General features: G+C 40.1%; 1 protein-coding gene across 2 annotated transcripts in view; it reads right to left on the bottom strand.

Moving 5' to 3' along the window:
• LOC310948763 (contactin-1a-like) overlaps positions 1–16,931 on the bottom strand; it is a 62,049-nt gene that overhangs the window by 14,935 nt on the left and 30,183 nt on the right. For both annotated transcript variants that reach the window (XM_083915992.1, XM_083915993.1), the window contains exons 2-11: positions 16,327–16,461; positions 14,073–14,111; positions 6,210–6,336; positions 5,221–5,399; positions 4,739–4,834; positions 3,464–3,670; positions 1,879–1,978; positions 1,070–1,251; positions 652–776; positions 107–224 (exon numbers count right to left, since the gene is read on the bottom strand). In XM_083915992.1, the coding sequence (XP_083772118.1) occupies positions 107–224; positions 652–776; positions 1,070–1,251; positions 1,879–1,978; positions 3,464–3,670; positions 4,739–4,834; positions 5,221–5,399; positions 6,210–6,336; positions 14,073–14,111; positions 16,327–16,381 (1,228 nt within the window). In that variant the 5' untranslated portion in view covers positions 16,382–16,461. The remainder of the gene's footprint in view (positions 1–106; positions 225–651; positions 777–1,069; positions 1,252–1,878; positions 1,979–3,463; positions 3,671–4,738; positions 4,835–5,220; positions 5,400–6,209; positions 6,337–14,072; positions 14,112–16,326; positions 16,462–16,931) is intronic.

Raw genomic sequence — 16,931 nt, 5'->3', positions numbered from 1 at the left:
TCTTTATAAAATCTGACATCCGGATCCAATTAGTCAGTTTGAAACGTAACCTTTAAATCTCTGACGCAGCCTTTTGCGCTGCAGCTGTAGCCAAAATGTGACTCACCATACACACGCAGTTCAGCATTGGCATATATGACTCCGTGGTGATTCTCTGCAATGCACTGGTACATCCCTGAATCGTCAAACGTCAAGCTGCTGAACCGCATCTCTTTCCTGTCAGACTGGAAAATAATAATAGTGTCAAGTTACAACACCATCACTCTACATTTTTCCATTTTCATGCAATTGAAATTCTTCTATTGAGCAAATTATTAAAATCAAACTGTTGATTATTGGCACTGATGGTAATTAGTTTATTCAAGATTTTCATTAAAGCGTAATAATGCAATGAAACAACCACCCCCACTCAGCTGTCATTGCTTGTTACTCTCTTGGGTATTCTGCAGGACTGAGGACAGTTGTATCTATGAAGGGTTACACAACACATGCTCGAACCCACCCACTCAATACCAACAGGTATCTTCTCTTGACATAATGCATACCCACAGTGCCAGCTTCCTGCTGTGCTGATGTAACAATCCTGGGCTGCACACTGTACAGGTACTAAGAGATGTTAAGACAATAAAGATTTATGAGCGCGAATATTACCGGTACTCCATTTTTCAGCCAGCGGATGCTTGGTTCAGGTTTGCCACTAGCTATGCAGGACATAGTGTAATCCCTACTGAGGTCCTTCTCAGTGCTGCGGATATGCTCCACCCACTCTGGAAAAGCTGCAAAAGAGCAAGATAAGAGTTTGAGAAAAATCTAAGAAAGTGACAAAGCTTCTAAATAACATATGATACTTGAGGCATTACAGTAGGTGTTTAATCTGCGAGGTACTGATAAGAACATAGGGCTGGTGAATTTACACCACACAGCAGAGCCCTGGGGATAATTAATACAGCTAAAAGAACTAACAAAGAACTGTAAGACTTACATTTGATGAATGCATGTATTCCCTGTCATTTATTATTATTATATATAAAGAGAAGAAGGCTGATATGACATACAACACATTTCTTACCCTCTACAGACACACGTGCAACATGGTAGTCCTTTCCTCTTGAGTTCACTGCCTCACACTGATAGCGGCCTCCGTCTTCAAACTGCACATTGTATAGGTGCAGATGAGCCCCCGCCATCCGCACCTCGTGATTGGGCGGCAGCTGTCCGTCTAACTTCTTCCAGCGGATCTCAGGGACGGGGCTGGGAAGGGCAGAGAGAGAAAAATAATAAACAAGGCGGACTTCAACCTGTAATGCATCACTGCACTCAAGTCAGCATCATTCTAAAAACATGCTTTATAAATGATTTTGCTCAGAGAATAGGGGGTGGATGTAAGACAGCCTAAGCTACAGTAAACAACATGTGACTATGCATTTAGGGTGAACTAATATGGTGTTCTGAGAGATTGGTACATCACTATTACTTTAAATTTTGTATTTTATTTGTCATAGTCACCGTCAGCATTTAATCATTTAAAGTTCCCATATTATGCTCATTTTCTAGTTAATACTTTTTGCACATAGCCAGTTACATACAGGCTGTATGCATTTCTCTGTATATTTACATTTAAGATACTTACTGTATTTATACAGCACCTCGACCGGCTTTATAATAAAAAAAATGGCATGAAAATCTCACTTGGGACCACGCCAATATAATAACAAAGGTTAAAAAACCCTCATGATTTCGTTACGGAATATTTCATTATTGAGCAGAAAAACCTCAGAAACTTATGGATGTCTCACTGGCTGATACTTGCCTTTCATGCCTTTCAGACCAAATAGTGCACATTTCAAATAGAGGTAGTGAATGATCTCTCACACTTACTTCCCCAAAGCGAAGCATTCCAAGGTGATATTCTGCCCCACCAGAGCAGTGGTGTCTGGAAACTTGACTTTGAGGTCAGCAGGGTATTTCCTGATGGGACCTGAAAGGAATAACAACAGACCGGAATCATTGCTCGGCCCAATAGTGGTGTCAAAATGATTTAGTGTTCATTTTAATCATCCAGTGTTTGTTTCAAAGTTTTTTTTCAAAGTCTCTTTTGTCAATACCTAAGTGGGTCAAATTAAACACATTTTTTTTTTTTGTAAATGCTTTTTACTTGTGTGCATGCTTCAGTCCTACTTCAGTCCTAGGCGTACCCCCATTTAAAAAATCACTGGCCTAGATCATCATTTGTTGTTTTAAGGACAAACTCCTAACATAACTTCAGTTGATGAAACACTGCAGGGACTGACTGGAACCAAGAATAAGGTTAATATGCCTGAGTATCCAGGTTTCAATCAAGGTACTTCAGGTAGCATTCATGTTACTTAAAACCTAAATAGGGACTTTTGCCAGTTTCTAAAACCAGAATATGGTGTTTAGATGCTTAAAGCATAACCAGGATACTGCAAAAACTACACCTTTACTGTGATATATAGCATATCGAATGTACCAGTGTCTTGTAACAAGGCATTTCGAAAGCACTTAAAAAATGCAGTCCCAAACATATACACAAACTAGTTAGAGTTAAATACAGGCCATACTCTGTCTGCTCTGCTCTAATCCTGACCTCTTCGGTGGGACAGCATTCAAATCAGTTCTCTAAGTAACTATTCAAATCACATCTCCCGCAGGTGAGGTGGGTAACATGATCATGAAAGTCAATATCAAACTGCGGAATACATTTTTACCTCTTACATTTGGTTACACAATCACAAAGAGAATTGATAAACTAATCTTAAGTATACTGCTTTAGTGTATTATCTCTCTATTCTTTCATAATATGCTGGTTTGTGTGCCAGTCTACTTGTGAGCTTATTTGTACCTGCAGTGTAAATCAAATTTAAAGAGTCAACAGTGACGTGACCTTATCACATTTAAAATAAGCACTGTTGCGATTAAACATGGTGCTTCGGTACGGACGAGAGACAAAAAAATCAATGCAGCGTTTTGCTGCAGCCAGGCAGAGCCACTTCTTATCTTCAAGCTTATTTTTGAAACTCATCTCTTGAGCTTCTGCTCTGCACTCACACCTCATTTTGCTGGTAAAGCTTAAAGCCTGGATACTACTACTTTGTTTTTCTGGCTCACACATATTCAATCTCTCTGTTGTATTTCACAATTGTGTTGAGCTTAAGTGCACGTATGCATCCAAACATGTATTGATGTATTACATTGGATATTAAAGTGAGAGGCATTAATTGCAGTACAATGTAAATGTAATTGTGGCCCAAGCACATACCGTGATCAATCCGGTAAAGAGTAACTTAACCAACGCAGATTTTGACTTGGACTTTTATGTGGATTATATAAATTTACTGGCTATAAAACTGAAGAAACCGGAAATCTCAAAAAGCTTCAGTGTAATTTATTGAAAGGTCAGAAATAAGCAAAGAAAATGGGTTGTAGGAAGTGAGGTACTAACGTTCAGCCAGAGGTACGAGGGGGATGTAGTTGGAGAAAACGCTCTTGGAAATGGACGGGCTGGACGCAATGCAGGAGTAGTTGCCGCTGTCCGATGAGTCCACCTTGGAGATATAGAGGTTACCAGTTATCTGGGAGACAAAGCGCCTTTTGTCCAGTGGGATGAAGGTGGGGAATTCATTGAGGATCCATCGGAATGATAGCTCGGCTGCACAGAAAGAGACACGACAAAAAGCGGCTGTCAATCAAGACTCTGACATGCAGCAAAAGCTTTGGGAAGAGCCAGGGGATTGAATGTGAAGCTGGCTTCCTTTGAATAATCTGAATACATGCAAAAATAAAAAATAGCACAATTCTTTGGTGCTGAGGGGAATTTATTATTGTAGCATCTATTGACCTTTCAGATGAAATCTTAAGCTGTGACGCATAATAGAGGAATACTGTGAGCACATTAGCTTGTTGAGTTAATTCAGATGCTGTGGAGAGAGACTTAACAATGCTTTCAGACTGTTCAGATGATTTGCATGAGCATGGATATGGAAAATATGTGTACTGTATTGGGGTTGATGGCAATGGCTAAATAATGGTAATGCTATAAAAATGCTCAATAAAATGAGGCCACATACAGAAGAAGGGAAAACGAAAATCAACCAAGATATAGTCACACAGTTTGTAATCTTTCTCTTTTACATTCATGAGGGAGTAGCAGTAACCCCAGCATGCGAATTGCTGCAAACTAAGACAAAACGCCTATAAACTCATAATGAGACAGTGACAGAGTGGGAGATGTCATTATTTTTTATAGCTTAGAGGACATTAAGAAAGGGCAATTCAATCCCATGCCAACAGGGGACAAAACATCTTTGGTTTAGTTCATATAATCATCATCAGTGTCATGAAATCCCCCGTGTGGATAAAAAAAAAAATCTCACAGTAAAGTATGTCTAATGACTACTACTACAGCTGTCACACTTTCATAAATATATATATATTATATATATATTAAATATATGGGAAAATATTCAGTCCACATGACTTGCATAGGTATAGACTGCAGCACGAATGCGTAAACCTACACAGTCAAAAATGCATAAAAATCCACACAGAAGGGACCAGAAACAGGGAACACTAACTGTTGTGCCACCGTTCCATCCATCCACCCACTTCAATCAATGAGATGCTACTGCTACATGATGATGGAAGTTGAACACAATCTTGTACGAACAGTTCAGCAGAAGCACACTCTGCTATCACCCACAGTTATCTTGTGCTGTACCTGGATAATGTGGCGGGGGAGCGCAGAGCAGCACCGCCCCCTGTCCCTCTTTGACGTACACCGACTCCCTCTCCTCTGATGAGAAAAGGTCGAGGTCTGAGAGAGACAGAGACAAAAGAAATCAGTTGTGAAGTTTGATTCAAGAGCTACACAGAATCTACTGTAATACATTCATATTTGAGCATCTCTCGAAGCTAAGTTCTACAAAACATCTCAAGGTTTAGGGGTTGCATTAAGTTCAACAACTGCTTTTGAATAGAGTTATAGTTTAAAGTAACGCATATTAACCACACTGGCATCATGAAGTCATACCCATTCACAATTGCCCTTTCCACACCACTTATGATCTGTCCCATCTGCCCTTGCCATTTCTGTGCACTTAATATGCATGAAACTAGAGCTTTAGGGCAGTTCTCTTTAAAATGTGCATGGTGCTGTACATCATCTCAGCCTAAAAGGAGGTTTGCATCCCAGCTACTTACATCCAAACTGGACCGAGGCCTCTTGGCTGATGACCGTGCCGTACATGTTGGTAGCCAAACAGTAGTACTGTCCAACATGTTTGGTTTTAATGGGATTGCTGATGACCAAGTTGCCTCCTACTAAACGGTAGTGGCTGCCTTGTGCATTCAAGTCGACTTCCATGTTGTCCAGCATCCACCTGATAGGAAAAAAATGAGGGTCAGCAGAGTAGTGCATAGTAAAAGCAGTCAGTGTAAATAATATATAAAACATTTAACCCCCCACGGCAGGATCAAAATCTGACCAGTGTGTTTCACTATTGCTCTTTTTTGAAATTAACCTCTACACACACTGTAAAAATGTACCAGGATTCAAATATGTTCTATACAAAAACAATAACAAATTTCTTGTTTGAAAGGCATAACATACTGTACTGTAGATGAACCCTCCTACTGGCTGTGGTCAAAGCTAATTCTTTCCACTCTGACATCTAATTTTGGGCTCTGTGACAGTGAAGCCGATCTGGAGGATGCCAAGCAATATCATTTACATACATTTACATCTAAATTGAAATGGATCATGCGAAGCGCTTTAAATTTTGAGCTGCAAAATGAGGTGGAGACACGATGGCGCTGACGTTTGTGCTGCTGCTGCTGCAAGCACAACATCCTATTTGTTATTCTTTTTTTTTCCTGTCATAGTTTTGCATTTATATGATTTTTAGTATGGGGGGAAAAAAAACATCTGCTGCAGACAAAACGAGTTGTGTAGGACAATGCCACAATTATGTGGGAATATGTATCACACAATCATGCACAACTGGATGGTCACAAACATAATAAACCCTTGGAGGTGCATCGATGTTAAGATCATCATCGTTGTGACCTTGCCATTTACGGGAAGATCCTCAAACAGTCAGGATACAGCAAGAGAGATGGCGAGTGACTGGAGGCGCACAGAATGCACCGCGGGTAGTAATGAGGCTAGGTTTAGGGGGAACATATGTTACTTGTATGTGGCAGGTGGATTGGCCCGGACCCGGCAACTCATGGTGATTTTTGCCTCGGGCGACTCCTCTGGGTAGATGGTATCCACCGGCTGCTCCTCAAACACTGGCCCGTAACCTGTGGCTTCGTCTGCAGACAGCAAACAAGCAAGACAAGGGGTAAATAACAACTCAGACTCAGACTTACAAAAAGGAATTATCAAGGTGTTAGAGCTCAGCACCCGTCTGGCAGTTCTGGGGCAGCTCCATCAAAAACGACACAGCAGGGTTCAGATGTAAGACGAATAAAAACATATTGACTGGTCTGTGAGTTTGGACCTGTGAGCACGAGCACATACTGTACACACACCCACACACACCCACACACACACACACACACACACACACACAGCCACACACCTCTGTTGCTTAGAAATCCTGGTTGTTGTAGCTGTTAACTAAAGTTAACAACTAACTCTCTCTATATTATGCTCCTGCTTTATTCAAAATTGCAAAATCGCACTAATTATGACAGCGATGTGCTCACTCAGGTGCCAAACCACAATCACACATTCATATGTTGCCAGTGGATATGATGTAGTTACAAAGCAAATCAGATCCCTCGGAACTGGAAATGCTATCTTGCCTTAGCATAATCAAACACCTTTCATACTGCACGTGTCATCATCTGTGTTGGGAAGCAGTTACACAGGCAAATCCAGGGAGAAGAGTCTCATTGATGAAAATGCCTTTCTTGCTTCAATCTGGCTTTTACACCATCAACACACACATGCAATTAGCCCCAATTACTCATTAGAACAGACAGACGTCAGGAGCAGAGGCATGAATAAGAGGCGAAAATGTTCCCAAGCGCTGATTATTCTTTCAGATCAAGAGTGTGTGTAGGTGACTGCAGGAATACAAATGTGAGGTGTGTCTGAACGTGTGTGCACGCAAGTGTGTTATTCCCCTTGCCTCTGTATGTTCTAAGAGAGCACAGCTGACACCTCAATGGGGAGAAGCTCGCTCTTTTCAGACTAATATCCTTCTATCCGATGCTCTTCACAAGGCCTACAGTGAACTCTTTTTGAAAGTGTCATATTGACTGACAGTGAGCAACCTTTAGGAATCTACCTGCACAAAAGATGCATTTTTGGAAGACATGTTTGTGCAGAATAATAAAAAAATAAAGCGTTAATCATATACAGCAGTCGAACATGTGTGAGCGCAGTAACCTCCAATCCTGTGTAGTTAAATATCAGCGAACCAGACGCATATTTGCCTCTGCCGTGAAGGAGGGAAAGGAATTAAAAATCTTATAATCCTAACCAGTATGAAGGCAGACTTGTAACCACTCTAGCAAGTTATCTACCCCCTTCTCGCACCACGATGGCTAACCAGGAGGCAGCAATTAAGACGTTAGGAGACAGGATCCACTCCCACTCCCACACTCCAGCAGCCAACCGTGTGTGAGTGCCTGACATTGATGCAAATCCCAAGGATTCTGAATTACTGGAGGCTGAGAAAGAACTAACTATACCATTAATGGTGAATGGAGGCTGATAAAAAGGCAAAGTAAGTGGGAAATTATGTTTTGGGAACAGGGGAGAAAGGAAAAAACCCAGAGGAATTGAAAGAAACAGGGATGAGTAAAGGGAATATAGTGACCCTATTCGACTGTTGCTCTCAGACTGCTCTGCGTGAGTGTCAGATAAATGCCTCGCATGTAAATATAAAATATAAATGTGGGATGAGCTGGAGGAGGGAAGCCACTGAGGTTCTGGTGCAGTGCGGAAATAGGAGTTGGAGTGAAACTTGGAGAGATGAGCACTGGTGCCGTTCCTATCCTTTCCCTGTTATGTGGGTTGTGACAGATGGTGAAGGGGAGTGTTGGAGCAGGCCAAGTAAGGCACACTGCCTGGAGACACACACAGGCCTCTTACATTCTCTCTACATCCTTTCACTGCCTCTGTCAATCTGTCTCTACCTCTCCCTTTCCTGTGTCCTCACTCCAACTCTAACCTACTGTATACTGTCACTCTGCCCCTCTTTCTTTATCTTTCCTGGATTTCCTTCTACAACTTTGATTCTCCAGGTCTCTGAACTCTAGTTAGCCGTACAAGCTACATGGCTCCGGGGATGGCAACGTCAGTCGGTCAGTCCATCGCTTCTGGGCAAGACTGAAATATTTAAACAATTGGTCCCCAAGACAATGGATCCTACTGACTTTGGTGATCCTGTAGTGCCACCCTGAGGTTGACGTTTCTGTTTGACTGAAATGTCTCAACTATACTAGATAGATTTTCATTTAACTTCTGTTTTTTCAATGTTACAATGCCCATAAGATGAAACCTAATAACTTTGGTGACTTTGATTTTGAGCTATTTAGAAAATTTTAGCATGCTAACATGATAGTGAAAGATATTGGAATAGTCAACATATATATGCTAAAAAATCAGCGTTTTAGAATTGTTACTTTGAGCTCTAAGCACAATAAATACTGCTGCTGGCATGGCTGTAGACTCTGAGTCTTGTTTTTCTCAAATCATCAGTGTTTTCTTTCTTTGGCCATCTCTCAAAACCTCCCACTCTTAGTTGCCTCGTGTATTCTCTCAAGAAGTCTTTGCACTCTCATCCTCAGCAAGCCTGGTATGTTTTGTCCAAAACACAGAGAATCTCTTTCCAACTTTTCAAAGCTATATCCGTTTACAATCTCTGTTTTATTCACTCTCTTCATCTGTGTGTCTCTCAGGTTATCTTTTTTCTCTGTATAAAACATTTTCTCCGTTTCCTTTTTCATTACTTGACTGTGAATAGGTGGAGTTGCCCTTTTTAACAAGCAAGTCATTATTTGACTGTACTGTAAATTGGGAACATAACAGAAACAACTGCAATCTGTCAATCTTTTTTCAAAATCTCCAGCTGTTTCACAGGGTTGCAGTTTTCATTTTGCAAAATAAATACATTGTATGTTTTTTTTCATATTTAAAGTGTCACATAATCATCCCAGAAGAACTTAATCCTTAATTTAACTTTACTCACAGCTGTGTGTTCCGGCTATATCTGCAGCGTGGTTTGTTTGCATGACCAAGAGAGTGTCCAAGTGGGACGGATAACATATTGTTTCCCGGAGGCACCAAAAGCACAGTGTAGCAATAATTACCCACAAGCCCTTGAGCCATATAATGAGGCAGGGTGGCAGACCAAATTGTCCCTGGAGCAGAAAACTACATTTTAAATTGTAAATGTTGAATAAATAATATTTCTGATTCACTGCCAGCCTGACTATTTTGCAGAGGTGTGGACATAAGAGTGCCAGTGTCAGTCAGTGTGTGCTTAGTGTGGTGCCAGCTGTGCAATCACAACTGCTGTCAAAACAAATTATTCTCCGAAATGACAGCTGCAACAGAGCAGCGCTTTTCAAACAGGACTGATGAGAGGGTGAATTTGAGCCCGGATTTTTTCACAGACCTGAACATATATTAATCTGAATCTGCTATGATGACAATAGCAATGACTGTGGGTTTAAAAGTGCATTACCGGGATCACTGTATGTAGAGATACTGTATAAGAAACAATTATTATTATTATCATTAACCTTACTGACTATGTTTCTGATATGTTTGTTTTTGTAAAAAAAATTCAAAAATGTGTGTCCGTTGCAGTTTCCAACAGCCCAAGATGACTTCTTCTGAGATCTTGTTTTGTCTGACCAACAGTCTAAAACCCAAAGATATTCAGTTTGCTATCATGTAGGACAATCTAAAGAATCAAATCATCCCATTTGAAAATCTGCAACCAGCAAAACAAACAAAGAAAAAAACTCAAATGGTTACTCTATTATCAAAAATAGATGCATATTAATTTTCCAATGATCCAATGACAGTTGCAGCTAGTTTTTAACAGAAGTATTGGAAACTTTGAGTACAGTGTGCGGCAGACACTTAAACTAAAACACCGACTGGCTCAATGTTCAACAAGGTCAGGTTTAAGGATTGAGATTGAAGCGGTGTATTCAGCCATTCTTTTGACATTTTGATGCCCTAAAATTTCAAACTTTTTACAAACATCTTTCAAGCCTGCAGGGGGTGATTGTCACTTCAACAGCAGAATGATGGGCATTACCATTGCTATGGGCTAAATGAGCAGTTCACTTGTAAGAAAAAAAAAAGAGAGATTCTGCAGTGTTCCCCAGCTGGAAGGCCACCTACGCAATGCTCTGACCTTCGAGGAGTGTGTGTGATTGTGTGGGATCGTCTCATCCTATGGCCACGCCTTCATCTTTGTCCAAGTTTCACAAAGCGTTCAAAACAATAAAGCCTAAGCAGCATTTTCTCACATTTGTAAGTGCTAAGTGACCTTAAAAACTATAGTCTATGTTGTATCTGAATGACTTGTGCAGCTTCAAAAGCACTCAGCAGGAACCCACTGTAGCTGCATCATGCTGTGTTGTTTCTACAGATGTGCAGCGGTGAAGATAATGTCAACATGTCCAGGAGGTGACACACTGTACCAGCAGACAGATTGTAAAAGTAATCTATGGTTGATGATTCATGGAGAAGAAAAGACAGGAAATGGATGGAAAACTAAAATGATTCCTCTCCTCACTGAATCCATCAACAATTCAACGTGCATGCAGCATCACAACGTGTTCCCAAATAACAAATCAGCAAGCCTTCCTTTTTTCCAGTCGACCCCTTGCTGACAGTCTGCCTCTGCTTTATTTTTCTCCCAGAGAATAACACACATGGAACAAATCTCATGCAGATACACACTGTAAACACTGAAGTACTGAAACAGTATTTTTGGAAATGAAGAATGTTGCAGCTTTCTGTTGGAATTTATACATTTAAAGGTTGCATTTATAATAATAATAATAATAATTTCTGCCAACACACTTGACTAAAAGAAATTACAACATTTTACTTACAGGGTGTTAAATGAAAAGATCGATATGGACTATTTCTGGACTATTTCTTGGCTGGGCACAGTGACTTCCCGGAGTCTCTGCTGGTTGCCTGGCAACTTCTCAACAACTCACTGTGCCCCACCAATAAATAGTCTGGCATATATCCCACTGTAAACCTCACCAAATATTTAAACACATTTTTTTATGCTAAACTAAACCAATCACCTGTTGGTGGTAGCTTCATGTTGTACAATGTAATGTTTTGGCCATGATTAAATAACTATTTTACACAAAAGAAACTGACATAAATTCTGTGCAACCTTTTTCTGTGCCAAAGATGGGTGCAAAATGTTTTCACCCTTTACACTACTTGTGGTAGACCAATAAAATGTCCATCTGTGGGAAACAATGCTGATGAATAATGAACCCACTTGAACCCCATGTACCCCCTGACCATGAAAAAAATATATTTTGGTAGCAAGAAAAACAAAAAATAAGCTACTAGGATGACCGCCGGGAGCTAGGCAATGTTGAGATTTTTTCGGGACGGGACAGGAGTGAAAATCCACTGCCATGTCAGTCTCTAGTGGAAAACACATCAGCTCCGGGAGTCAAGTGCAGGCAGCCAGCATTTATGATCTATGATTTAAACTGATATTCAACACAGTATCGTGTCCATAGACTGTAAAACACCGGCCCTCGCGATCCGACCCTCACGGTGCTACAGATTAGCATCTAGTGTACTGTATGTACCATACATAGTAGGCTTCATTGCAAGTGTGCAGGTGTGGCTATTTAATTAGCATAACAGAGCTATGACTTTGTGATACTCCCGACACCAACACCTTTTAATTTGTTCTATAATAAACAGTTTATGGTTGTAACATACAAATTAGTTGTAAGTACAGTACCCTTATGGTAACACCAACACATGAATGACCGTAGTCGAGGTCAAGATGACGGAGTTAGCATCCTAATGATGCTAATCCTGACAACTAGCCTCCGAGGCGAAGTGAGGGCCAGCAGCTAGCTGTCACTCAAGAGGCCATGCACCTAATTATTCATAAATTGTAACTCCAATAAAATAAAAACTAGTCTGGTACAAAAAAATCACCCCCTATTTAACATTGGGGTCAATGAGAAATTGCTCTATTATAAAACCTGCCCCTTGTGGCCACTCGAGGAACTGCAATTTTTGGCACTTCCACATTGGATGAACCTAGAATTCGCCGTGGTTGGGGCTTGGTTGTCTGACTGTCACTCCTAGTCTCTGTGAAATATGGCCACACCTACAGCCTCACCGATTTCTACCAATTTACAACCAAAGATGTACTAAAAGTTGTAACTAATGACATGGAAAGCAGCAGACATGTAAATGGTATCTATCATCCTGGCTAACTCTTTGCAAGAAAGACAATAATCGTAGTTCCCATGTTGAACTATTCCTTAAAACAGTTCTATTCTAAATTTGTTGAAGGATATTATAGAAAATGTAATGCTTGTGTAAAAATCAAAAGTGATAAACAATCTTAAAAATAAATAATTAGATGAATATATACGTAAAAAAAAGATTAAATGTTTACCTTTATAAGGATGCTTGACTGAATCCCACTACACACTTTCTGTATCATCCATCAGACCAATATAACCCCACAATGAGGCATGGCAGCTCTAATACAGTTTCCAGTTCTAATTACCATCCTTAATTCATCTTCGCAGTAACGTGCAATGTCTTGGACTTTAACCATGTCCATTAGGATTAATGTACATCCAGAAGTCCAAAAATAGCAGGCTTGGATGGAAACATGACCTCCAGATACATTTTCATTAGTCCTGTCCTATTGTGGAACATGAGAAAAGGAGCCGTCTGTCACTGCCTGTCCCTTAACGCATCTAGACAGATATCATTGTAGTTGACCCACCTCAGGGGGAAGATGGAAAGAGCTGCAACTGAAGCCCATTTGTATCTGACAAACTTCTTTTATTCGGTTTTCATAAACCAACAGTACAAAAGCTTGAATAGTGTGTTTAATTAAGGAGGATGGGGAATATAATAATAATAATACTGTCCTATTACTACATTGAATTCATCATTTTCGTTCATTTTTTGAGAGGGTTAATATCACATTGTAGAGGAAAGCAGCCCCTTTTGGACAACCAGGCCTATTTTTCTTTTCATGGAAATCAAAGCCATCTGAACAGCATTCATGAACAAACAACTACTGTAAGTTACTGTCAATGCTTAGTGTTTCTTTTTTTAAGAATAAAACCTAATTAAGTACTTCATGCCAGTAACAGCTCCTGTGCACAAATTGCTTTGACACAATAATGTGATAAGAAGTCACAGGCCTTTCAAACTGACCTACAGGTGCAGCCGTGACTCTGAATCACAGCCTGCTTCCTTCCTCTGAACTCCAAGGCCACAGCCTCATCAACCCAATGGTTAACATGTGCTGCATGTTTGTCTCTGGTTTGAAAACTATAATTAAAAGATAATATTTTTTTTTCCCCTTACACATTTCAGGTAACCCTGTGACCTTTCTGGTTATTAAACATTCTCTGTAACCTTGTGGTCTACCTTGACCTTGAAATCTTCTCACCACAGATATAACTGAATATGCAGAGCACAAATACATAACAGCTAAATTATGTCTCACAAAGGAAAACTTTGGACACACGAGTGAAGATTTTTTATTTTAAAGTGTGCAGGGTGTAATTCTAAAACTGTATCTTCATTAGCCTCTCTCACATAAAATGCAGCCAAGTTTATTGGCTAGAGCAATGGTGCTGGCCAGCTTGATGTACAAACAGTAAACAGTTAATGATGAGTGTCTGATGGCACAGCATGGTAAAAACCAAGGAGCTTCTACTGTATTTTCATCATTATTGAAAATCTCCTTCAATGTTTTATAACAATCCACAAGACTTTTATGGCACTGGAACAAGTAATCATTATTTGGTAATATAATCAGTCTTACCTCCATAAAAGTCAGGTACCTCCCCATGCATTGATGCATCTGTAACAGTTAACAAAGGAAATCATGTCAACACTATTAAACTTCAAATACTGTACACGAATGCTGATATTTATGTGGTTTTTTTTAATCCTGTTTTCCTAAACGATACTATTTATGTCACTTCTCACAGGACACAACAACACAAATGGATTAAATAAAAGTCCGGCTTCATCGAAAGAGTTTCTTCAGAGAGGTGCAGGTCTTTGATAGGATCCCTTTTTGCTGCAGAGAATGATGAACAGCTGGAAAGCCTGCTTTGGTCTGAAAGACCTCCTCTGGCTGAGCGTCATCTCTGTGGAATTCATACATCCTGCCATTCACAACAAAACAGTAAACTCAAAACATTTGTGGTTGTCCTTGGCCGAATGCAGTGATGCTGGCTGTATTTAATGTACATTTACAAAAGTGAAAAACACCATACCAACCTGTTGAATGAGCACCCTGACTGATACACACACACACACACACACACACACACAAACTCTACTGTATACTTTAGTAGTAGGATAGTGTGCGCATGACTTTTGTTCTGCTGTCATAGCACTGATGTCACATTAACCAACAAACTATATTCTTGTTTGGGCTAAACAAAAATGTCATGCCAATGTTCTCTACTCAGGATAACGGCCGTAGTCTGTTGTTTGGCTGCTGTCTGTTTAGATAGAGCAGCAATACAGTTCAGTCCTGTGGGGGTGAACTTAAAAAGTGTAGTGTCTGTGTGCCATGCAAACATGTTCGTGGTGTTTGAGCCTTCCCCTTCTTTTTCTCTGGATGTATTTGAGCACAATTTCAACAGGGTATTCAAAGCTTTAGCTTTAGTGCTGCCAAAACATTTGGTGAACTCAGCTACAATAACACAAGTACCTTACCATTTTTGCTCATGTGAAATCAAATCTAAAACAAGTGAGAATAGCCCAAGGTAAGGAAGCACAGAGGAGGTTTTTTTTTTTTTAGGACAGGTAATTTTCAGGCCTGCTGTTTTGTGACTACCTTGCTTTGTTTCCCGCACAGCTGACTGCACAACAGCATCACAAAAAAAGGAATAAAAACCTGCAAACTCTAGGTCCTCCAACCTGGCCCACTTTTTCTACAATCTGTGCTATTTTGTACAGTTGGCCATAGCATGTGTATAATAGCTCCAGTTTATCTTTATCCGATTGAATTAGTTTGTATTTACACCTGACACTAAAGCGTTTCTTACCTTTCTTGCATGTCTCACAGAGATTCCCTCCAAAGCCACAACCTCTTCCCCCCTGCCTGACCTCTGACGCTCCCCCGACACATGCAAATGCTGCGTTCGAGTGCAATGGGAAGTCCAAAGTTTCAGACCTCCAACTAGGCAAAGTGCACTGGAATGCCTGTCAACGTAGAACCTCCTACTAGCGAATTCGGGGGAGATTGACATACCCAGACTTCACTAGTAAGGGGTTCACTTTTGTGTGCCATACACTTATTAGGAGCATTTTAAGATTACAAAAGAAAAGTGTAAAATTGCCAAGGTAAGAACTACTTTAAAATGCATCTTTACTGTAGTCCGTGACATTACTATGTTTATTAAAGCTGGCAGTTGGCAGCTTGTTCACACCTTTCCTCTCTTGTACTCAGTTACTGTCAGCGCTGAGTGTTTTGTTTTTTTAATAAAATGGAATTCAGATCTTTATATCAGTAACATATAAAAATTTTGACAGAACAATAGAAAAGGAAGTCCCTGGCCTCAAACTTCACCCTGACAAACCAGTTTTTTCATGTGCTTCTATCAGCTGCTTGCCACCTGTGTGATTTTCATGCCCATTTGGAGACACTAATAAAGTGTGAAAACAAAAAACAAAAAACTAAATAGTCAAGCAGAATGAGCAAAGTCCTTTTGCCCTTTTAATTTCTGAGTGCTGGCTGCTACCCAGCAATGTTTGAGAAGAAAATTCTCAAAGAGTAAACTGTGATTACTGCTGAAGTAATTACAACATTTAATGTATCACTGAAGCCAAGTAAGTCTTTTTATTTCAACTGTAACTGTGAGCTGTAAAAGTGAATGACTCATGGGGCCAGACAAACATCTAATAGCTCCATTATATATAAAGTAACACAGCTGTCTGAGTGTAAGTATAATTTTTAGAGATGTCTTGCTTTCATCCCACATCTGTGATATAGTGTATCTCAAGATGCACATTGTGTCAATTAATTAAGCCATTCCCTTTGAGTTGAATGGGCTACTGACCTGCAGGGGAGAGAGAGAGAACCAGGAGATGGAGGAGCAGGGTGAGGTGCAGCATGATGTTGAAGTGAGGACCACCTGGTGGGGGTACAGCTAGAAGCTCAGCTGATGGAACATTGGCAGGACTGCCTGTTCTTCCTAAAGGAGGTAAATTAGAGTAGTAAGAAAGAGGGTCTGTCAAAACATAGGACACTTTTTACAGAAGAACATTTCATTTGTAAGTTGGTACAGTGAATTTTAAGGAAAATGATAAAACCTCAACTGCCCTTCAGGGTGGACTGGAGTATTTACCAATATCACGAAAATATAGACCAGCTGTGCACAAAGAGGCTCAATTGAGCAATAACAATGTCTCCTTTTTGGCCCCAAACTTTGGTTTCATTCACAACAGAAAAGAGCATACCGGTACTAATGCTAAATAAAAAGCAGGATTTGTTTGTTGGACATATTTTCTTACAACAAAAAACCAAAGCAAAAGGCCAGGAATACACATGAAAAAAGCAGAAATACATTTCTATTTCCAAAACCATTTACAATGTGTGTGTCTCTCAGATTGTAAAAATGACTTTCACTTTTTCATTTAGTCTACAAAAAAATATAAAAGGCTC

The sequence above is a fragment of the Echiichthys vipera genome (genome assembly GCF_963691815.1).
Source record: "Echiichthys vipera genome assembly, chromosome: 7".
Taxonomy (NCBI): Eukaryota; Metazoa; Chordata; class Actinopteri; order Perciformes; family Trachinidae; genus Echiichthys; species Echiichthys vipera.
This window is presented reverse-complemented; position numbering and strand designations above follow the sequence as displayed.